The sequence below is a fragment of the Mercenaria mercenaria genome, chromosome 1 (assembly GCF_021730395.1).
Source record: "Mercenaria mercenaria strain notata chromosome 1, MADL_Memer_1, whole genome shotgun sequence".
In the NCBI taxonomy this organism is placed as follows: Eukaryota; Metazoa; Mollusca; class Bivalvia; order Venerida; family Veneridae; genus Mercenaria; species Mercenaria mercenaria.
In genome coordinates this window covers 101,209,023-101,232,879 of record NC_069361.1, presented here as the reverse complement: position 1 = coordinate 101,232,879, position 23,857 = coordinate 101,209,023, and the positions used below count along the sequence as shown (strand labels likewise).

The 23,857-nt window shown below is 36.4% G+C and overlaps 1 protein-coding gene across 5 annotated transcripts in view; it reads left to right on the top strand.

Annotated features, from left to right (window-relative positions):
- The window catches only part of LOC123563949 (lysosomal-trafficking regulator-like), a 132,002-nt gene that overhangs the window by 66,570 nt on the left and 41,575 nt on the right, over window positions 1–23,857 (top strand). For all 5 annotated transcript variants that reach the window (XR_008366313.1, XM_053518799.1, XM_053518789.1 and 2 more), the window contains 18 exons: window positions 1,103–1,302; window positions 3,141–3,213; window positions 4,457–4,563; window positions 4,912–5,146; window positions 5,781–5,963; window positions 6,380–6,521; window positions 6,979–7,114; window positions 7,587–7,770; window positions 8,229–8,422; window positions 8,823–9,071; window positions 9,221–9,415; window positions 9,861–10,142; window positions 13,332–13,629; window positions 15,734–16,462; window positions 18,018–18,163; window positions 20,969–21,138; window positions 22,759–22,992; window positions 23,591–23,680. Coding sequence is in view for 4 of the 5 variants with exons in the window: in XM_053518799.1 (XP_053374774.1) it covers window positions 1,103–1,302; window positions 3,141–3,213; window positions 4,457–4,563; window positions 4,912–5,146; window positions 5,781–5,963; window positions 6,380–6,521; window positions 6,979–7,114; window positions 7,587–7,770; window positions 8,229–8,422; window positions 8,823–9,071; window positions 9,221–9,415; window positions 9,861–10,142; window positions 13,332–13,629; window positions 15,734–16,462; window positions 18,018–18,163; window positions 20,969–21,138; window positions 22,759–22,992; window positions 23,591–23,680 (3,847 nt within the window). In the remaining variant the exon portion in view is untranslated. The remainder of the gene's footprint in view (window positions 1–1,102; window positions 1,303–3,140; window positions 3,214–4,456; window positions 4,564–4,911; window positions 5,147–5,780; window positions 5,964–6,379; window positions 6,522–6,978; window positions 7,115–7,586; window positions 7,771–8,228; window positions 8,423–8,822; window positions 9,072–9,220; window positions 9,416–9,860; window positions 10,143–13,331; window positions 13,630–15,733; window positions 16,463–18,017; window positions 18,164–20,968; window positions 21,139–22,758; window positions 22,993–23,590; window positions 23,681–23,857) is intronic.

Below are 23,857 nucleotides of genomic sequence, written 5' to 3'. Positions count from 1 at the left end.
TGTATTTTGACATAACTTTACTTGGTAAGAATTTTTTTCTGGACTTAGAATTTTTATATTTTTTTTTTGTTTCTTTTTTTTTTGTACCTGTCCTTTGGGCATCAACAGTCAAGTTCTTTAAATTTTGCTCCCATCCTCTGATGTAACCCTTCGGGCGTATATTGCCCTGCTTGGCGGCGCTCTTGTTAATCATTTTGTAAATAATGTCTGCTGTGTTGTGATACAACATGTACAGTTATGTGTTTGAATTATGCAGGGATAAGTAAGAAATTTATCAAAGAATTATTCAGAGAAAAGTAGAAATTCAAAGAATTATTTTGGGACAAGAACAAAATGAAAGAATTATGGGAAGACAAGTATAAAATGAAAGAATTATGGGGAGACAAGTATAAAATGAAAGAATTATGGGAAGACAAGTATAAAATGAAAGAATTATTTTGGGACAAGAACAAAATGATACAATTATGGGAAGACAAGTATAAAATGAAAGAATTATGGGGAAACTAGTATAAAATGAAAGAAGAGACAAGTATAAAATGAAAGAATTATGGGGAGACAAGTATAAAGACAAGTACAAAATGAAAGAATTATGGGAAGACAAGTAGAAAAAGAAAGAATTATGGGGAGACAAGTAGAAAATGAATGAAAGAATTATGCTTGACAAGAAGAAAATCAAAGATTTATTTGGGGCACAAGTTATCCAGGGTTTTGAGGAATCCAAACACATGTCGCTAGCAGTGTTTCATTGTTGGACATTTATTTCATAATCCAGTGTTTTCTTGATTTTTGAAAAATGTTTTGTGTAGATCCTAATTAGGACAGTAAAACATTACAAGTCAGTTACAAAAAAGATAAATTTAACATTCTTGATTGGTGGTATGCTTTACCTGCATGGTCCTGTAATAAAAAATAAATATGTAGATTAAAAATTGTATATTTCAGAGTTCAACTAGGTGATGTATAAGTTGGTTGGTTGCATAAAACATATTATATTGTAGGTCAGTAGAGATTTCTCGTATCACATACTTTGCAGTTGTTCTGTATAAGCAGATTGTCTGTAGACACAGCCTGTAGTAACAACTGAAATTAACATGTGTTTTAGACAAGAGGATTAGATGTAGTGTACTGAAGTCCAGAAATCCATACAAGATTTACTTTCCTACAACCTTTGGACTACTGTTTGATTTACTAGTGTTGCTACGGCGACAGGAATACAACCAATCAGTGATCAGTGCAGTACTATACAAGCTTCTACAGAATGTCAGAATGGATGTGAACCTGGCTAAGGCACTCTGTGAACAGGTCAGTCATTTTATATGTGTCAGAATGAATGTGAACCTGTCTAGGTCAGTCATTTATCTATGTCAAAATGAATGTGAACCTGGCTAGGGCACTGTGAACAGGTCAGTCATTTATCTATGTCAAAATGAACGTGAACCTGGCTAGGGCACTATGAACAGGTCAGTCATTTATCTATGTCAGAATGAATGCATACGCTAAAGCACTGTGTGAACATGTCAGTCATTTATCTATGTCAGAATGAATGTAAACCTGGCTAAAGCACTGTGTGAGTAGGTTTGTCATTTATATATGTCAAAATGGATGTAAACCTGGCTAGGGCACTGTGTGAACAGGTCAGTCATTTATCTATGTCAGAATGAATGTAAACCTGGCTAGGGCACTGTGTGAACAGGTCAGTCATTTATCTATGTCAGAATGAATGTAAACCTGGCAAGGGCACTGTGTGAACAGGTCAGTCATTATTTATCTATGTCAGAATGAATGTAAACCTGGCTAGGGCACTGTGTGAACAAGTCAGTCATTTATCTGTGTCAGAATGAATGTAAACCTGGCTAGGGCACTGTGAGAACAGGTCAGTCATTTATCTATGTCAGAATGGATGTGAACCAGATTAATGCACTGTGTGAACAGGTCAACCATTTATTGGTGTCAGAATGAATGTAAACCTGGCTAGGGCACTGTGTGAACAAGTCAGTCATTTATCTGTGTCAGAATGAATGTAAACCTGGCTAGGGCACTGTGAGAACAGGTCAGTCATTTATCTATGTCAGAATGAATGTAAACCCGGCCAGGGCACTGTGTGAACAGGTCAGTCATTTATCTATGTCAGAATAGATGTGAACCAGGCTAATGCACTATGTGAACAGGTCAGTCATTTATTGGTGTCAGAATGGATGTGAACCTAGCTAATGCACTGTATGAACAGGTCAGTCATTTACCTGTGTCAGACTGGATGTGAACCTAGCTAATGCACTGTGTGAACAGGTCAGTCATTTACCTGTGTCAGACTGGATGTGAACCTAGCTAATGCACTGTGTGAACATGTCAGTCATTTACCTATGTCAGACTGGATTTGAACCCAGGCTTTGCACAAACCTGAAAAGTCCTTGAATTAGATGCTTGTCCTTGAATATGTCTTGAAAATTGCTGAAACTTGAAAAAATGTGGAAAAGTACATGAATTTTACCAAAACTCCTTAAAAAATGTTCTGATTGTAACTGACCTTATGATCAGTCTATAAGTGAAATGCCAAAAACTATGTTATAGTAGACATGCAATCAGTGTAAATCACTACAGACCACTGTCAATGCATATCAGGATCAATAAGTAACAAAATAAACTACTTTCTTTAATACTTTCTTTAAAAATGCCTTATTTTTTTCCTGTTTAAAAAACATTTTTTCCACAAGGCCAGTTACTATCAGAATATTTTTAAAATAGACTATTAAGCTGACAGAGCAAGTGGCCATAATGGGTCTGCTCTTTATTGACAAAAGTGTTAACATGTTTTATCAGTGGGGGAACGAACGTTTGCTGAAAAACCATAGCATTAGAAGAATACAACTCATGGTCATGTAAATTCTTTATGTCGAGGCATGGTAATATTTAAGTTGTATTTTACAGTAAATTATAGAATGAGGTAAGTTTGAAATAGATAATAAAGTTGGTCTAGTTTCTAGTCATTGTTTTGAGAAAAATAGTCCTTATACTGATATCAAAACCAGGAACAGCTGTCAGGTTGTCCAACAGCCATTATATAACCTAGTCAGTGTTGCAAAAAGGTAGATTACCCACATCACACAAACCTAACTAATGTCAGTCTTACTTTTGTATTACAGGATGTGTTGTCTGTAATTCTGGGAGATAAAGGATTCTGGGATAGTTTGCTGAAAACTGAAACAGAAGAGACAGGTACCGGAAAACATTTCTTTATATTTACATGAAATTACTTTGTTTAGTTGTGGTTGATATATTGCTATATTTAATTGACAATGGTTAAAGAATAAAAATGATGTCAGCAGCATATGACAAATGCACCCTGAAAATGCTTAATAGAATAATAAAGTCCACAACCCAAAAATTAATTGGACATGACAGTCCTGACTTTGTGTGCTTATCCACTTAATTTTTGATAATGTGTACCAAATTTCATTTGTCTTTAGTGGAAAGTGTAGGAGAAGTTGAGTACACAGTGTTCTGATGCTTTTGTAATATTTCAAAGTCCAAAAAAGGACCATAACTTGAAAAATAGTAATCTGACATTATAGTCCTGATAATGTCTACTTCACATCTAGATGATTTGTACCAAGTTCCATTTCAACTGGACATCTGTAGGAATTGAGTACACAAGAAAGTATTACAAATGGAATAATGGACATGCCTTCCATGTCTATGGCACAGCGGGCATAAAAAGTACATTTTGTGAAATTCTGTTGGCATGCAATTTTGCAGTTTTGGCCAAAATAGTTATTGTTTGGGGATATGAATTTGTGGATTACAACTTTTGAGCCTGAAATGAAACAGAATTTTTTTGGATTTTTTTAGGATTTAGTTTTGTGGATTGCCTCAGTGACTAGATCAGCAAACACTATTCCCACATGAATATATATGTTTTCACAGTACTTCTTTAGCCTTTACCCTGCTGTAATTTTAATATAGACTGGTCTGTCATTCAATTTGGGCAGTACCATTTATTATTCGAAAGGATGTTCACTGAACATTTACTGACTGAATAGCGAAAAGTCTAGACCAATATCACCTTGCACGGAAGTGCAGGCTGATATTGGTCTGCATTGGTCACAAAGGCAGAATCATTTGCTGCCAGCAGGTTAAAGGTTAGAGTCCTACAGAAGGTTAACTCTGAACTACTTGAGTATGTGTACTTCAGGCTTGTCCAGATAATACGATGTTAAGGACAGTGTCATACCACTTGAATATTATTGTATAAAAAACATAGTTTTTTTTAAATTTTAATGTAGATTTGTGCTTTTCTGTGTACACTATTGGACTCAAATGACAAGCCTAATTATACTGATATTTACTAGACTATGTGTATACTTGGTATTAATGTTTTTTGCGAGCTAAGAAGTCTGTTGAAATATACATTTTCTTGTATTTCTTATATGCAATGAAATTAACATATTGAATTATTCAGTTTCAGAAAACCTAGTTGGATTGTTGGAACAGCTTGGCCAGTACAGACTGGAGTCACATGACCTACAGAAAATTCTACAGCTGTTCCAACACTCTGATATACCCATGGTGAGAACAAGCTAATTTCAGTATCTATTGACCATCCCTATACCAAATCATTGTCACATAGTTTCAAAATGAGACAGTGTTTTTATGAATCTTCTGTTACGATAAAAAATAGTTGGATAGAAATTCGAGTCCATCTGATCTTGGGAGGGGTAGGGGTTGGAGTGAAGTGGGGGTAATATTGAATTTACTGGTTTTGAGCTCTACAGTTTTCATGCACTCTCTGGCAATGAAAGATATGTTTATTGTATCATGGTTCAAGTGTAAGTTTACTCCTACTTTTGCTAGTTTACCATGTTATGTTTCAGCTCCTTAGAGACATCTATACAACAAAGTTCTTCTAAATTTCAGGAAAAACTGCTCAGTGTGTTTCTGACAATTCTTGAGAAGTCCCCAGTCCTTTCCCATCACAGTGTTAAATTCCCAGTTTTACAGTGTGAACAGTCACAGAAGGTTGTTGAAGAAGAGTTTTTAGAGAATGGATCATTTGAACTGCCCCCTGTTGGAATCAGCCCATTGATAAAGACAGTGTCTGACACAGTGACAAACTTGTTCATGTCCAACTTCCAGAAAGCTGAAAAGACAGGTACTTAATTGTTTGTGGTAAATTTTGGTCATAGACTGTCATATTGGGAATCTTGTTAGGCATTCAACTTGCAGATGAGCCTCGCCATGAGAAAACCAACATAGTGCATCTGTGACCAGCATGGATCCAGACCAGCCTGTGCATCCATGCAGTCTGGTCAGGATCCATGCTGTTCGCTTTCAAAGCCTATTGCAATTACAGAAACTGTAAGCAAATAGCATGGATCCTGACCAGACTGTGCGGATGGGCAGGTTGGTCTGGATCAATGCTGGTTGCAAATGCACCTTGTTGGTTTTCTCATGGTGCGGCTCAAATAAAGACATGGCATTACACATATTCCACTGTATTGTGTATATCTGTAAATGCTCCTTTTTGATGAAGTTAAAACCTCTTTCAACAACATTGTAATAGACAGAAAAAAAATGAAATTATAGTACATTTATGTACCATTTGTATTAAATATGTTTGTTGGGAGGTACCAAGCATGTAGAGCATTGTTGCCAGGATAGTGCAAGACTCCAGAGTGTGGCTTGTACAATATTGGAAGAAAACACTTTCTACATTTCATATGACCTTTTGAAATAGAGAAAGAATTATGTAATGCAAATATTTATTCAAAAGGTATTTATTTCAGATTCTGACACTATTAAAGTTAGACAGGAAGTTTGGAGTACCTGTGCTCTGCAGACTTGTTTGAAAGATGCTGTTTCCTGGCCTCCTTTACAAATAGGTGTCACAGTCGCAATGTGGGTGTGTCTACAGAAGGAACAAAGTCCAAGATGTCTGCAGAGAGTGCCAATTTATGATATTGAAACAGGTATCTTACTCTAGTTTAGCAAATTTAAGTTGAATAAACTTAGTCATTAGGCATTTACTCCATAGCTAAAATCTTTAAACTGTATATATAAATATATATGAAGATGAAATTGTCTTTCTCTTGAAGGATGGTTATTTTTAGTATTCATTCGGTTTATTCTTCTCACAGGTAACTTATTAGGAAAACTTCTGAAATGCAAATTCAAGGGTTACATAGAGGCAAAAGCTTCTTCCTGACATGAGTTACTGTCAAGACTGTACTTGTCAACTGTTTGATATGGGCAGGAAAACCACATGTGGAGTTAATATTTCTTTTCTCATAGCAATAAATTATTAACATGATCATTATCTAATTTCTGTTTAGTTTGTTGATATTAATATGTTGTCCCTGTAAACTGATAAATTCTGCATGAGCAGGTGAAATGAAGAGCTGCAAGCATGATGTGAACCAGTCTGAGGACAGTACTGTAGCAGGATGTTTACATATGCTTTCCATAGGAACCAAGGAGAAGCTGCTGGAGATCTGGACTGATACATACACAGGCTCTTTGATCTTTAGGTAACTTTAATAACAGTTCCAGTTGCACTCTGCTTTGAAGTTGGGGGACTCTAAAGCTGAGTGGTTAAGGTCACTGACTAAGAATCAGTTTCCCTTCACAGCTTTGGGCTTTGAAACTGTCATGTTAGGAAGCCATCCGGCTTACTTATGGTTGGCTGGTGAGTCTATCCAAGGCCTGCCCAAACCTGAAGTAATGCACACAGGGACACCTTGGGTTTTTCTCCTCTGTTGAAAGCGTTGAAGTTGCCATATGACCTAACTTATGTTGATTTGATTTTAAACTCAGCAGAAGCAAAAGCATTAAATATGAAAACTGACAATGGTTTCAACATTTATATTTTAGCTACAGCTACATTAAACTTTGTCATTTGAAAAGATTTTAGATTTAGAGGTAAGCTTAAAAAACATACTATGAACACGCAGTTTTAAGTTTTAATTTTGCTGTTTACCTCTCCAGATTGACAAGTGAAGTGAGTGATATTGGACTGGTTGTGAAGGAAAGTAGGTTATCAGGAGTGATGTCCCCTGACAGATGGCAGCACCTGGTGATCAGCTATAAAGAAGGATATGAAGGCAGCACAGTAATGGGCAATGTATGTCGTTATATTTCATTTCTCATCTTGTGATGCAAACAAAGCTTTTAAGATGTAGAGTGGGAAGAAACTGGAAAAAGTCAAACTTCTCAATGTTTTTGCCGAAATAGATATTGACAATGACATGTACAAAGGTGCCCATCTATGACTGAAATAATGTGGAGTTGGTTAAGTAGGCTCTTTACTGACCAGTAAAATTGAAAAGCCAACAAATTTTTAGTCTTAAATTCCAACTAGCAAACAGTTCATCACAATGTTTGTGATGCATGATGCTATAGATGTTATGCTGCATACAAATATAACTAAAAATATTAAGTTTCAACTGATTATCAAATATTCTTGTAATGGATTGTAGCCATTACCATAGGCCATTAGGTGGTGCTAGCATCATGAGTACACAGATGATGGGTTATGACATTTTTTACATGTATTCAGAATGTTGCTTAAATAAAAGTCTTCCATTTATTTCCAGGTAAAACTTGTGATAGATGGTTGGCTGAGTCATAATTTTGTCCTGGACCATCCTCATTCATCAATTAGGTCTCGACATAGATCATCCCAGCTACAACCACACCTATGTGTGGGTCATACTGTAACCAATCTACACACTTGTCAGCTAGGAAACTGGCAGCTTGGTCACATGATGTTGTTTAAAGGTAAAGTGCAACTTTTTAGAGTGAACTTGACTACGAAGGCTAAAATGTGTTTAGTATAATGCAGATTTAAGATTAATTTTCTTATAATCTTATTTAAGACTTCTGGAAAAGAAAATGTTTGCCTGCATTTTTTACCCTTCATAAGTGTTATAAATATAGGTTAAGCAATATATATATACTTTCTAGTAGTCTATTTATTGTTTCAAACTTTCAGCAGACTTATACCTAAATACATGCATCAACAAATGAACTTTGAATAGAAGTTTGTCTTCTTGAGCATTAGCCTGAATATTTGACCAACAGGATTGATGAGTACTGACCCTTGTGTTGCGAGTTACTTGTAGCAAGAATAACCTGTTTCCCCCACCCACTGTCACAAAAAATGATTTTAAAACACAGTAGAACTAAATCTGGTTTTCCAAATGTTAATGTTAATAATACCATATGATTAATTACAGGTTCACCAATATCAAAAGAACTGTGCTTTCATCTGTACACACTTGGCCCTAACAACAGATCTATACTGAAATGTGACTCTAGCACTGTATCAACAGTATACGCTCCTCACTTACACAAGAACACAGTGTTACACTCAAGGATAGACTACGATACACTAGTAGGCATTAAGAGGGTAGACTTTACAGGTCCTAGGGTAAGAATATTGATATGTACCTTATCATAGGTTAAAACACTTTTTAAAAAATAAAATCAAGATAAGGCATGTATGGATAAAGATTTCTGAATATAATATGATGAATTCAAAGATGTTTCATTGTTCATAATATGCAAAGTTCACAATTATTCATAGCCATGGCAGTGATTTCGTAGCCATGGCAGCAATTTCACTGTTTTTCTTTCACAGATGATTATAGATGTTTTTGGACAAACGAAAAAAAATCAGTTCTTTAGACCTCTATTGTGTTTGTGCACATTTAAAAAACCTAGAGGTATCTACTGTCTTATTTTCATAGAATCTTTAGTGCAGATCTCTCCTGTTACGTTTTTTGTTCATTGAAGTAGCATGCATGTAAACTGTGTAGTCTTATTTTCAGAATAATTTATTACTGTCATACCAGCCAAGTAAATGTAAAGAGATGTTGGAGTATCCACCAGTTTCTAAACTGATACCAAATCAAAGTCCCAGTAACCTAGCATATGCCCCAGATGCCCTCTTGACACAGCAACCAAAGGTCGTGACCCCAGTGTTCCAAGGTCATCTCCATAGCAACAGTAGCACAAGCTTAGAAATGGCCATAGAAGAGTCGGGAGGCATTGCAGCGATTTTGTTTCTTGTTGCTAAGGTAACAGTCATTACAATATTTATTATGTGCAAAATTATCAGGATCATGTCAGCTGTCACAACATTACTGTGTTACAAATTATGTGTAACAATACTAACAAGAGTCAGCATTTTCTTGTGAACTTATGCATATGTAACTAAACTTTGTAGGTGTATGAACGCTGCCCAGAAAGTATGCCTACCGAAGAGGCAGAGAAAATCCAGTCAGAGGTTCTGAAGATACTCATGTCTGTGATGCATCACTCCTCACAGTTACAGGAGGAATATCTCAACATTGGAGGCCATGCTCTGTTATGTAAGGTCCTAACCAGTAGTAGAAGTGTTCCAGGACAACTCACTCTCAAGGTAAATATACAGAAGTCCTAACCAGTGATGAAGTGTTGCAGGACTGTAGAAGTAATTTTGCAGGGAAAGACAATGTGTTTAGTACCCTCCTACATGCTATAATTTTGTAAGGAATGAGATAACAGTGTGCTTTAATTGTTCTAAAATTCACAAATTCCCACTATACAAAGTAACCCATTGACGGATCTTCATGAAACTTATACAAATATAGATCATTATATGGCAGAGCTTTTTCCCTTGATTTTGTAAAGAAAAGGAACAAACAAAATATTGCACAGTCCGTTTGTTTATAGCTTTTGTATATCTGGAAATGAAGTATCTTTCAAAATATAGTCCTCTCATTAAAAAAACAACTAAATCAGCAGCGGATATAAATTCACTGTATTTGCTTGTATTGAAAAAGACTTACTGTTAACTAAGTAATATATTGTATAATTACGTGCAGGTGATTATGGATGCGGCCACCACAGAATCACTGTACAGATTTTCTCCCGGCTCATCAGACATGATGCTGAAGCATAAAACAGATGCTGTCATCCGTGATGTCACCATTATTGAGCATCTAGTTCTTCATTGGTTGAACTGGGAGAGGTGTGACCAATCAGTAACAGAGATGTTGTTTGCAGGACTTGCATGTCTGGTACAAGAAGAACATCCACATCAGAACTTTAACATTAAACAATACCAGGCCATCAATATTGTTAATAAAATCTTCAAAGTCTATCAGGTAAGATACTAACTATATGTTACATGTTTACCTTCTGTTGACTTTCTAAAGTCAGGATAGTTGAAATTCATGTTGCTTTCCTGTGGTATTAGGCCAATAGTTATTTCAAAGTGTTTTAATGTTTTTAATTTAACAACTTATACAAGTGTATTAACAAAATACTTTTCATGAGAAAGCTCTGTGCAGCAAGTCAACCAACAAGATTCTACGAAGTTCTGTATTTTTGTACCCCCCGACAACAAAGTTGTTAGGGGGGTGGTATACTGGTTTCAGGTTGTCTGTCTGTTCGTCCGTCTGTCCGTAGACACAATCTTGTGCGCACCATCTCTCCTCATCCCCTTGACACAATTTAATGAAACTTCACACAAGTGATCAGTAACAACAGTAGTTGTGCATGGGACATGTTAGGTTCTTTCAGAAAATTTTTTTGCAGAGTTACGGGACTTTGTTTTTTGTTACTATCCTATATACATAGACACAATCTTGTGCGAACCATCTCTCCTCATCCCCTTGACACAATTTAATGAAACTTCACACAAGTGATCAATAACAACAATGGGGCATGTTAGGTTCTTTCAGAAAAAAAATTTGCAGAGTTATGGGACTTTGTTTTTAGCTCACCTGAGCAATGCTCAGGTGAGTTTTTCTGATCGCTCGATGTCCGGCGTCCGGCGTCCGTCGTCTGTCGTCCGTCGTCTGTCAACATTTAGCTTGTGTATGCGATAGAGGCTGTATTTTTCAATTAATCTTCATGAATATTGGTCAGAATGATAACCTTGATGAAATCTAGGCCGAGTTCGAAAATGGGTCATCTCGGGTCAAAAACTAGGTCACTAGGTCAAATCAAAGAAAAACCTTGTGTATGCGATAGAGGCTGTATTTTTCATTTAATCTTCATGAATATTGGTCAGAATGATAACTTTGATGAAATCTAGGCCGAGTTCGAAAATGGGTCACCTTGGGTCAAAAACTAGGTCACTAGGTCAAATCAAAGAAAAACCTTGTGTATGCGATAGAGGTGGTATTTTTCAATTAATCTTCATGAATATTGGTCAGAATGATAACCTTGATGAAATCTAAGCCGAGTTCGAAAATGGGTCATCTCGGGTCAAAAACTAGGTCACTAGGTCAAATCAAAGAAAAACCTTGTGTATGCGATAGAGGCTGTATTTTTCAATTCTTCTTCATGAATATTGGTCAGAATGATAACCTTGATGAAATCTAGGCCGAGTTCGAAAATGGGTCATCTCGGGTCAAAAACTAGGTCACTAGGTCAAATCAAAGAAAAACCTTGTGTTTGCGATAGAGGCTGTATTTTTCAATTTATCTTCATGAATTTTGGTCAGAATGATTGCCTTGATGAAGTCTAGGCCGAGTTCGAAAATGGGTCATCTTGGGTCAAAAACTAGGTCACTAGGTCAAATCAAAGAAAAACCTTGTGTATGCAATAGAGGCAGTATTTTTCAATTGATCTTCATGAATTTTGGTCAGAATGATTACCTTGATGAAATCTAGGCCGAGTTCGAAAATGGGTCATCTGGGGTCAAAAACGAGGTCACTAGGTCATATCGCGTAAAAACCTGTGTATGCGATTAGAGGCTGTATTTTTCATGATCTTCATGAATTTTGGTCAGAATGATTGCCTTGAGAAAATTTAGACCAAGTTCGAAATGGGTATCTGGGTCAAAAACTAGGTCACTAGGTCAAATCAAGAAAAACCTTGTGTATGCAATAGAGGCTGTATTTTTCAAACTGATCTTCATGAAATTTATGCCAGAAATGATTACCTGATAAATCTAGGCTGATTTCGAAAATGGGTCTCTGGGTCAAAAACAAGGTCACTAGGTCAAATCGAAGAAAAACATTGTGTATGCAATAGAGGATGTATTTTTCAATGATTTCATGAATTTGGTCAGAGTTGATTGCTGATGAAAACTAGGTCGGTTTTGAATATGGTTATCTGAGGTCAAAAACTAGGTCACTAGGTCAAATTAAAGAAAATTTGTGTATGCGATAGAGACGTTTTTTTCAGTTGATATTTATGGAAATTTGGTCAGGTTGATTGCCTTAATGTAAATCTAGTCGAATTTGTATATGGTTATCTGGGGTCAAAACTAGGTCACTTGGTCAATCAAGAAAAATACTTCTGTATTGGATAGAGGCTGTATTTTTCAGTTGTCTTCATGAATTTTGGTCAGAATGATTGCCTTGATAAAATCTAAGGTCGAGTTTGAACATAGGTCATCTAGGGTCAAAAACTAGGTCATATCTAAGAAAATGCTTGTTTTATCGCAAGAGACCAATTTTTTGGTCCATCTAATACTGAAAATTGGTCAGAATATTTGTTTCCTGAAATAACTAGGTCAACATGTTTTACACTGTTAGGAGTGTTTCTTAGGTGAGCGACCTAGGGCCATCTTGGCCCTCTTGTTTGTTACTAGACTATATACATAGACACAATCTTGTGCGAACCATCTCTCCTCATCCCCTTGACACAATTTAATGAAACTTCACACAAATGATCAGTAACAACAGTAGTTGTGCATTGGGCATGTTAGGTTCTTTCAACAACAAAAATTGCAGAGTTATAGGACTTTGTTTCTTGTTAACATACTATGTACATACAGTCTGCATATGCAATCTTGTGCACGCCTAATCTTCCGAACCCTTGCACACAATTTAATGAAACTTCATACAAGTGATCAGTACCAACCCTAGTTGTGCATGGTGCATGTTACGTTCTTTTAGATAAATATTCTGTATAGTTATGGGACTTTGTTTTTTGTTACTATACTGTATACATACAGTCTATATACATACCGAGGGCTTGGCGCAAAACTATTGTATCTTGTTCTTTATTTATATACGCTTACAATAGTTTTGCACCAAGCCCTCGAATTACAGTCCATGTAATTATGCAATCCTGTGTGCATCAAATTGCAATGTACTGTGTCAGTGCATTCGGGGGTACATTCATCACCTTTAGTGATAGCTCTAGTTTCTCACCATTTGTGCCTGTTACTTTTGAAGAAGATGGTACTTGTCAAAGTATCCAAGAACAAGATTAAGACTGCATCATATGGTTATAGTTTTGGGTAAAACCAAACAAATAAATAGAACTTTGTTTGTTTTACTTTATTTGAAAGTATTTTTGATACTGACATCAGTGTGTTTTGTTTGTTGTTTCAGGAGAGAATTCAGGAAGGATTTCCCTCATTGTCAGTGTCAGTGGGAACCAGTGTTGTTTCTATCTTACAGAACATGGCTGGTTCCCCACCTGACTATCTTCTTATACTAGAGATATGTGACTTCCTGTTGAATGTTCACCCAGCAGCCAATACATATATCAACCATTCTAAATCTCTGTTCTACTTTAACCTGTCCTGGGGCCAGCCGCCATCTCCACTAACCAAATGGAAAATAGGACTTGGACAGGGCCTCGCTTCCAGTACACCTGTCAAAATGACATATAATATTGCAGACAGAGGTAAATGTTCTCTGGACATTCACAGCTATATTGAAAAAGACTAATAGGCTCATTTTTCTTGACCCGGGTTTGATTTTAGACAGATTTTCTATTTGCATTTTTTATGCCTCCGAAGGGAGGCATATAGTTTTTGAACCGTCTGTCTGTCAGTCTGTCAGTCTGTCCGCAATTTTTGTGTCCGGTCCATATCTTTGTCATCGATGGATGGATTTTCAAATAACTTGGCATGAATGTGTACCACAGTAAGACGACGTGTCGCGCACAAGACCCAGGTCTGTAGCTCAAAGGTCAAGGTCACACTTAGACATTAAAGGATAGTGCATTGATGGGCGTGTCCGGTCCATATCTTTGTCATCGATGGATGGATTTTCAAATAACTTGGCATGAACGTGTACCACAGTAAGACGACGTGTCGCGCACAAGACCCAGGTCCGTAGCTCAAAGGTCAAGGTCACACTTAGACATTAAAGGATAGTGCATTGATGGGCGTGTCCGGTCCATATCTTTGTCATCGATGGATGGATTTTCAAATAACTTAGCATGAACGTGTACTACAGTAAGACGACGTGTCGTGCGCAAGACCCAGGTCCGTAGCTCAAAGGTCAAGGTCACACTTAGACGTTAAAGGATAGTGCATTGATGGGCTTGTCCGGCCCATATCTTTGTCATTGATGGATGGATTTTCAAATAACTTGGCATGAATGTGTACCACAGTAAGACGACGTGTCGCGCGCAAGACCCAGGTTTGTAGCTCAAAGGTCAAGGTCACACTTAGACGTTAAAGGATAGTGCATTGATGGGCGTGTCCGGTCCATATCTTTGTCAACGATGGATGGATTTTCAAATAACTTGGCATGAATGTGTACCACAGTAAGACGATGTGTCACACGCAAGACCCAGGTCCGTAGCTCAAAGGTCAAGGTCACACTTAGACGTTAAAGGTCATTTTTCATGATAGTGCATTGATGGGCATGTCCAGTCCATATCTTTGTCATTCATGCATGGATTTTAAAATAACTATACATGAATGTGTGACACAGTAAGATGACGTGTCGCGCGCAAGACCCAGTTCTGTAGGTCAAAGGTCCTAAACTTTAACATCGGCCATAACTATTCATTCAAAGTGCCATCGGGGGCATGTGTCATCCTATGGAGACAGCTCTTGTTTCTAAGTATATTTTTTTCCATTTGCTTAATTTAAAAAGAACTTGTATTTTCAATCCACAATGCACATTTCACATACTGTAAGGAATCAAAAAATACAAATTAAAGCCTGCCCGCTTAGCTCATTGGTAGATCTACGGATCGCGGGGTTATGAGTTCGATCCCTGGGCGGGGCGTATGTTCTCTGTGACGATTTGATAAAAGACATTGTGTCTTAAATCATTCATCCTCCACCTCTGATTCATGTGGGGTAGTTGGCAGATACTTGCGAAGAACAAGTTTGTACTGGTACAGAATCCAGGAACCCTGGTTAGGTTAACTGTCTGCTGTTACATAACTGAAATACTGTTGAAAAATGGTGTTAGACCCAAAACAAACAAACAAACAAAATAAAACCTGTAGCAACTCATATTTGCACTGTTAATAAATAGTTTCTAATAGAAGATTTCTAAACAAAATCAGTATTTTACTACAGGTATTTTTCAACTGTTAAAGGGTAAAAAATATGAAATGATTACAATTTGTCAAAAAACATCAGCAGTAGAGATGGAATATCTAAAAATGCAGACAACTGGACCATAGGTTACAATTGCAAAATTGCAAGTTTACGAAATTTCAACATGCAGTTTGAAATTTTTACTTGCATTTTGTGAGTATACAAGGTTAAGTTCAAACCCTTATAATATAATATATATGGTCAATATATGTGTACAAAAAGCCAATATTTTCTTCTTTCAAAAGTCTACTCTTAAATTGCTAATCTATATGTACAAGTTTTAACAATTTACCAGCATGTCAGTTTATTTGCCACTGGTACCATTATATATGTGTGAGCATTATTGTGAAAAATGTATCAAAACTGATACAAAAAACCACACCTTTTCCCCCTTTCATAATCAAGTAGTTTATATATTGTTATCCTAACTGTGGTATATTTCAGTGATTGGGAAGTTAAAGAAGAACCTGTCTGACAGTTTTATCAAAGAGGAATCAGAGTCGAGTTATCCTGAAGTTGACATTACCAATAAACAGTCCCTTACTTTATCAGAAAAACCTCATAGAAATAGAAGCAATGACACTTTAGAAAAGACTGATAAAGCAGCTGGCAATGTCAAATTTCATCATGAGAGAACACAGATAGAGACGGACGAAGAATCTGATAAGAAAGAAGTACAGGAAACTAAAAGTGATTCAGGTGATAGTGATAATGATAAAACAAAAGACACAAAAGAGATGGAAGCAGTTGAATCTGTTGGTAATGAACTGGAACCAATTCTTACATCTTCAACAAATCTGCATGTATCTACTGGAATACCCAACAACTTTGAAAGTTTGTATAAGACAGCTATATCTTGTGACGATAGTGAACCTGTGAAATTCTTAGTTGGTGATGACAGTGTAAAAGATACTGATAATACTGTCAGAGATGTTGATGCTGAAAGGACTGATATATCTGAGGATACCAGTCTAGGATTAAATGTAAATAGGGTAAAGTATGGTGATTCAGGTAGAATGGAGATTGAGAAGGAGGTTGAACAGGAATTTAATGATGAAGAGACTGATGATACTGAAGAAGCTTCTATACCAAGAGATAGTCTTTCTCTGAATTTTGATGAAGATAATGCAGAATTGCTAAAACTAGAGAAAGGATTGACTGCAGTTTGTGTTGGTGAGTGCTTACAGCTGCATGAATGGTTTTGTAAAAACAATCACTGAGGAATGAGGTATATTGATGAAGCTTGGCATTAGTTAGCTTAAGTGAAAATGACAGCCTGAAAAGCATTTGGGGTTGCTTGAGACAGGGTCAGTGTCACTGTTCCTAAGAATAGAAAAATAGTTCCCACCTAATATCTTTAGTATGGGTACACTTATTGTTACCAAACTTGATATGTAGACAATTGTCATCAAGACAAAGGATTGGATTGTATTTGGGTTTACTTGGGTTAAGGTCATTGTTACTAAAACACCAAAAAATGGCTTCTATTCAACAACTTTGATTAGGAATGAGGTATATTGATGAAACTTGGTTTATAGTTAGCTTAGGTGGAGATTACAGCTGAGACTGCATTTGGGGCAGCTGGTTTCAAGGTCAAAGTCACTGTTGCTAAATATAGAAATAATGTTTCCACTCAATATCTTTAGTTTTGGTACACCTTTTGTCACCAAACTAGGTGTGTAGATAACTTTTATTGAGAAAAAAAATGAGATTATATTTGGGGTCATACCTGTCAAGGGCAAGGTCACTTTCACTAAGAATAAGAAAACAGTTTTCTGCTCAATAACTAGTTAGGAATATTTATAAGATATAATGGTGTGTAGCTAGCTTAGGTGGAGATGACAGTTGGGATAGCATTTGAAGTCATCAGAATCAAGGTCTCTGTCATTAAAAACAGAAAAATGGTTTCTGCTCAGTATCTTAAGTTTGGGTGTACCTGTTGTCGCCGTACTTGGTGTGCTTACAGCTTTCATCAAGGCAGATGTCAAGATTGTATTCAGAATCACTTGGGTCAACGTCATTGTACTAAAAATAAAAAATGGTTTCCACTCCGTATCTTTAGTTTAGGTTTACATATTTGTCATCAAATTTGGTATGTACATACCTTTTACTGAGACAAAGTAAAGGTAATGTTGTAAACTTCAGAATTTTGATATACATTACATTGTCAGATGTCAAACATTGAAAACCTGGTTTTGTAGCAGTGCTGCATTTCTTGTACTACACATACTCAGCCACTTTCTAATCCCTCACCTGGTTCATTTCTTTTATATTTGTCAAATTTTGACAGATATGAATGAATCTGTTGATGGGTCTTCACCACCTCGGTCTGCATAATTATATTGACCTCTCTCACAATTGTTCAAATGGGACACTTGACTGTTTTAGGGCTTGTCACAGTAGAAAAAAAATAGAAAAAAACTCTAAGTAACTTTTAAGGAACTGTTTAATGGATGTTCACCAAATTTTGTCAGAAGCAAGGTCTAAAGGTCATGGTCTTCATTAGGTGAGCAACTTAGGCTTATTTTGGTCTCTTTGTCTTTTAACTAATCTGATGCAATCAGGTTGGCCATAGTAATTCTTACTCTGATCAAATGAATTAGTAGCTTGAGAAGATAATTTCATGGACTGACAGTAATAAGTCTCGTCATGGTATATGAATATAATCATTACATTTGTGTACTGTGCATCTAAAATTCTTCCTAGACTTTATTATTTATTTTGACAGGCTTGCTGAGACTGTTGTCTTCTGTGATAGTCACCATGCCGGACGGACTGGTGGAAAAAACATTCCGCAAATCAATTATCAATACTCAAACTTTTATTGTACTCGCACAAAATAGTTCAGCAGAGGTCAGAGAGGCAGTCATTAAGGTATGTGCGTAGAGTTTGTACTGTGGAACTAGATGATTTGGTAGTTATGATTAATTAGCAGCATTATTATATAAAAAAATGGATTTATGGATTAACAGGACGGCAACAGAATTTCCAGCACCATGTGTACACACATCTAGTTAATTAAATCATGTCAGATTTAATTGTTCTAGTGGAAGTTTAGTATATGATTATATTTTTCCAGAAACACCATTTTCTGCTCTGAAGAAGAGGTAGACTGTTATGTTTTGGGATGCTTTTTCTCACAATAGTCAAACTTCATAGAGGATGATTGGCTGTGATCAGTAGATGATAGGGCTGTGTATTGATTGGAAAAAATCGATAGGATATGTATTGCAATAAAGAAGGATCAATACACGATACGTATTGACGATTCAATACAACAGCTAGTAGGACATATAACTTCAAAGCTGCAACATAACGCGTCCAATATAATTGTTTGTTTCGGGTAAAATGACCGTGAGAAACTGAAAATGTCAACTTGTATGGGCTCCTATAAAATTTGCACTCAGTTAAAATTGTTAAAGAAATGTTAAAGCACGATCTTTTTATCTAATAGATGTATCAGTCTATATTTCAGAGCTATACGTAGGGAAAGCTTAAAGTCCTAAATTTCGAAATTTCGACTGAGAACTTAATATGTACATGGTATGCAAGGCCTTTATTAGTATATCAAATCTTTGTTTGTTTTGCTTTCAGTTTATTTCTTTGATTATTAAAATTACTAAAATGAAAACAGCAATACACGCGGTAACAACATCTGTGTAAATGGAAATCCCCGCAACAGAAATTACGCAGCAGATTCGCCCAAAGTGGAAAATTACCGGCATGACGTATGGATTTCATTTAATTTTAGCAAGTAATTTCCAGACAGTGTGCGAATAAAAATAAAAAACCAATGAAAAATGGAATTTCCTTAAATCACATGCTTGATTTACATGAGGTGTCATGCTTTTCGGCAGATGTCTTTGAACTTAGCTGTCAAAACAAAAAGTGAAAGTACGCAGTGACTGATTTTGTGATATAATGGTGGCATAAGGTTACGAAAGTATATTTTCTTTTAATTTCTCTGAATATTTTCATGTAAAGTGATAAAAAATGAAGAAGTTTAATTTTATTTTGTATTAAAAGTAGGGTCACTGAATATATATATACATGAAGAAAGTCGATACGCATATCGGTGTAAACATGAATATTCAATTCATATCCATATACCGGTATATTGATCAGCCCTAGTAGATGACCCCTATTGTTTTAGGCCTTGACGCTGAAAAAAGGTTTCTGCTCATTAACTAGCCACCATTTTTCATAGGATGATTACCTGTGGAAAGTAGATGACCTCTAATGTTTTGGGAGTCAGTAGGTCAAAGGTCAAGGTCACAGTGACCCTCTGGCTGAAAACAGTTTCTGCTGAATAGTTAAAGAACACATTGGTCTACAGTCTTCAAACTTCATAACTTTAGTGCCTTTGTTTAGTTTTTGTTTGTTCGTTTTAGCCCGATGTGGTTCTGGGACGATCTGTATGAAAAGAATTGGAACCACTGCCTTACCCTTGCATGATTGTAAGAGGCGACTAATAGGGTCTTAACACTTGGTTTTGCAGTAACTCTGTGATTCCAACAGGTGTGCAAATTTTGATTCCATACCTCATGTTTTTATTTCGATGTAAATGAGATGTGGAACCAAAATTTGTAGTCATGTTTGGCGCCATATAACCTATACTGTGTTGGTGCGCCGTAAAACCCAAATAAATAAATAAATAAATTGTTTGTTTTAATGGCGTTTTTCAGTAGTATTTCAGTCATGTAACGGCGGGCAGTTAACCTAACCAGTGTTCCTGGATTCTGTACCAGTACAAACCTGTTCACTGCAAGTAACTGCCAACTTCCCCACATGAATTGTCAGAGGTGGAGGGCGAATGATTTCAGACACAATGGCTTTTATCAAATCGTCACAGAGAACATACGCCCTGCCCGGGGATCGAACTTTCGATCCCGCAGTCTGAAGACCAATGCTCTCCCTACTGAGCTAAGTGGGCGGACATTTGCTCAGTAGATGACCCCTAATGTTTTTGGGGTTAGAAGGTCAAAGGTCAAGGTCACATTGAATGAAAACTTGCTTTCACTTGTGACTAATCTTTTTAACTTTTGAGAATTATTGCCTCTGGAAAACAGATGACCCCTAATGTTTTGGGGGCAGGTAGGTCTAAGGTCAAGGCCAGAGTGACATTGAAACTGAAAAGGGTTCCTGATCTGAAGCACTTATAAAATGTGTAAAACTGTGGTCAAAAGATTATGCTAATGGCAGTCAGTTTTCATTGAAAAATATGACCCCTTTACTTTTTCAGGTCATTTGGTCAAAAGTCAAGGTCACATACCAAGTTGCCTCTGAGAGGCCATCATGGGGGGCAGTCACAAATAGCTCTTGTTAATAAAGAAGCTATGCTATCCGCACAGTTACATTGTATTGTAGATTTGATGTATATTTCAATACTAAACTGAAGACAGAGTGCCAAAACTAAATTGTAATTACCTACCCAAATTGGAAAGATTCATACAATAGTTCATGCCGTGTTTCATACAATGTTTCATGCAATGATTCATGTTATGATCCATATCATGTTTTATTTAAGGTTTCATACAATATTCATGCAATGTTTCATACAATGTTACTTGCAGTGTTTCACACGCTGTATCATATTGTTCATTTCATCAATCAATTTATCATACAGTGGTTCATCAGTGTATCATACAATGTTTCATACAATGGTTTATATTATTGCAGCTGATTGCAGAGTATCTCCAAAGATGCAATCATCAAAATGCAGAAGAATTTTTCAAAATGGACGGTTTCCATTTGTTATCTGCCCAGTTATTTCAGTACCCCACCCACTCAGATCAGATGGAGGCTGCAGTTTCCATAGTGATGCAGCGGCCATTTAAAATAGATGAAGGGTAAGGATTAGATATACTGTAGTAGAAAAGCCAGAAAGCTTTTTTTTGAAATATCAATGTAAATTACTGGTCAGTGTAATTAGTGTTTACTGTGTATCTGCTCTCAAGTATATTAAGATCACTGTTATGTTCTGGAGGTACTTTTAGATGAAACTATTAGTTATTTTAAATCTATTCTTTTTCTGTATGAAATTTGTGCAGCCTATATTAAAGATATCTAGACTAAGTGATCCATTGAATCAATACTTATTTGATTAAATGTGAAAATGAAGATAATAGAGAATGCATATATTCCAACTTTGCATTCAAAATTTTCATAGGAATTTATAAAACTAGATAAAAATATTTATATATTAAGCTGACTTGAACTTTGATCAGGGTGAGCTATTAGTATATGTGGATGGTCCAGCACCTATTGTCCTGCTTCCACATTTTACTTATACATCTTCTCTTCAGACAATACTGGTCAGAATTACACCAAACTTGGTCTGTAGCATCATGGCATGGACCTCTCTAATGTTTGAACAAATGGTTCTACTTGATCGACCCATGAATCACTTGATGGAGCTTTACATGAACCAGTGGATGGATTTTCACTAAGTTTAGTCTGTAGTATCACTGTATGAACCTGTTTTAAGTTTGTTCAAATGGTTCTGCTTGTCCTTTCAGGAACCAGGACCACCAGAGCTGAAAAATACAGCATTAAACAACATCTTTCCATGAACCACTGGATGGATTTCCACCAGTCTTAGTCTATAGCATCCTTGTATGGAGCACCCTCAAAATTGTTCAAACGATTCCAATTGGCCCCACCAGAGCACACAATGGAAAAAATCTTTAATCAGCTTCCTTCTCATGAACCACTTGATGCATCTTCACAAACAAGATATGTCACATCATTGTATAGACTTCTCTCAAATTTGTGCGTATGGTTTGCCTCACCTCTTTCGGGTGCTACAAGAGCTAAAGGTAGAAAAACCTTTAAGCAAGTTCTCATGAGCCACTTAATGAACCCTCACTAAACTAGGTCATTGACCTTTCTCAAATTACAACAAATGGTTCCACTAATGGCCCTTTTCAGGGGCCAGTAGTGTTAGAAAAAGAAAAACTGCTAGATCATCATCAAACTTGACCTTTAGCATCCTTGTATGGACCTCTATATTTTGTGGAAATGGTTTGGCTTGACCCCTTTTAGGGTCTTCTAAAGCTAACCTAAAGAGCTCCTTGATTGTCACCAAACTTGGCCAGCCCTGTCACGAACCTTTCTCAGCTTTGTTCATTTAGTTTCTTCTAACCCCTTATAGGTGTTGTCAGAGACCAAAATCAAGAAGAATCTTTGAACAACTTCTGTTGAATTGCTTGAAGTTGATGAATCTTTACCAAACTTGGCAGTATTGTTCTTCCATTGATGTTTCTCAAGCTTTTTTCATTTGGTTTCTCTTGACCCCTTGTAGGTGCCACCATAGCTGAAAATGGAGTAAAAAAAAATTTAGACTTCTTATGAACAGCTAAATTTCCTGAAAGAATGATGTGACATATTGTTTAAGGTCAAAAGGTTAAGGTAAGATAAGTGTCTTGAGGACCGTAATAGCCCTCATGTATTTTCATTTCTCTTCCTAGATTACGTCCAGATGAAGTCTTGGAAGACTTGACAAGAGTACAGCAGTCGGCTATCCCATTGATGTTGTCGTTGCTAAGCAACACACTTGGTGACCTTGCCCTCTGCCATAATTCAATCCAGTTCTGTTGCAAGCTGTTTGAGACATCTGATGTTGTTGCCACGGTGATGACAGAACAAGGGGTCATTGAGGTGCTTTCCAACATGCTTGTCAAACTGATTAAGACAGGATCCAGGTAAACTCAATATCTCAGCTATATATTGAGGAGGCGAATATATCTTTTACTAAGCAGTTTTTAGTTTTTGCAAAACTTACATGATCAAACACAAATACTATTACTTTCTAAATAAGAAGAAATACATAACAGTTACTATGTGATAATGCAGAGTGCTGTTTTTGTTTTCAGTTAAATTATCTGTATATCAAGCTAGTGTGCCATTTATAAATGTATCAAACATGCTTTGGAATACAAAATAGCATAATAATTTCTTCATTAAAGTCCCTACCAGTTGCCCATAAGATAATTTCTTCATTTATTAAAGTCCGTACCAGTTGCCCATAAGGGCGACTCCTCCAGAAGAATATTAACCATTTTAGGTGTTGAAGGATAAGGCAAGATGCATTTTATGCTCCCATTCCAGAAGCTTCCAAAGGTTCTTTTTGCATGCAAGATGTTAAGCAGTCTTAACAGAACTTTGATTTAATGTCACATCTGACAGACTCAAGTTATTGTTGGTTGGACAATAAACACTTTTAAAACACTTGACCATTTGGTGTGTACTTGATGGCATGATGTTATGGGTATAACGTGGAGTTCTGTTATTATATTTTAGGGACACCGATGTTGAGGGTATGGACGAGAGTGAGATTCTTCTGGGTGACCTTCTAGAATTCTACAAGGTTATTGCTATCAGAGAATTCAGGTAAGTGAGATACTGCTGGTGACCTAGAATTCTAAATAATACACATACTGATAATATACATTTGGTTCTTTCTAGCCTGAGTCAAATGATAATATTGACTTAAATGAGCTTTTTAACATGATGACACATACTGAACAACACATATTAAAATGATATCACAAAATGACATCACACTCT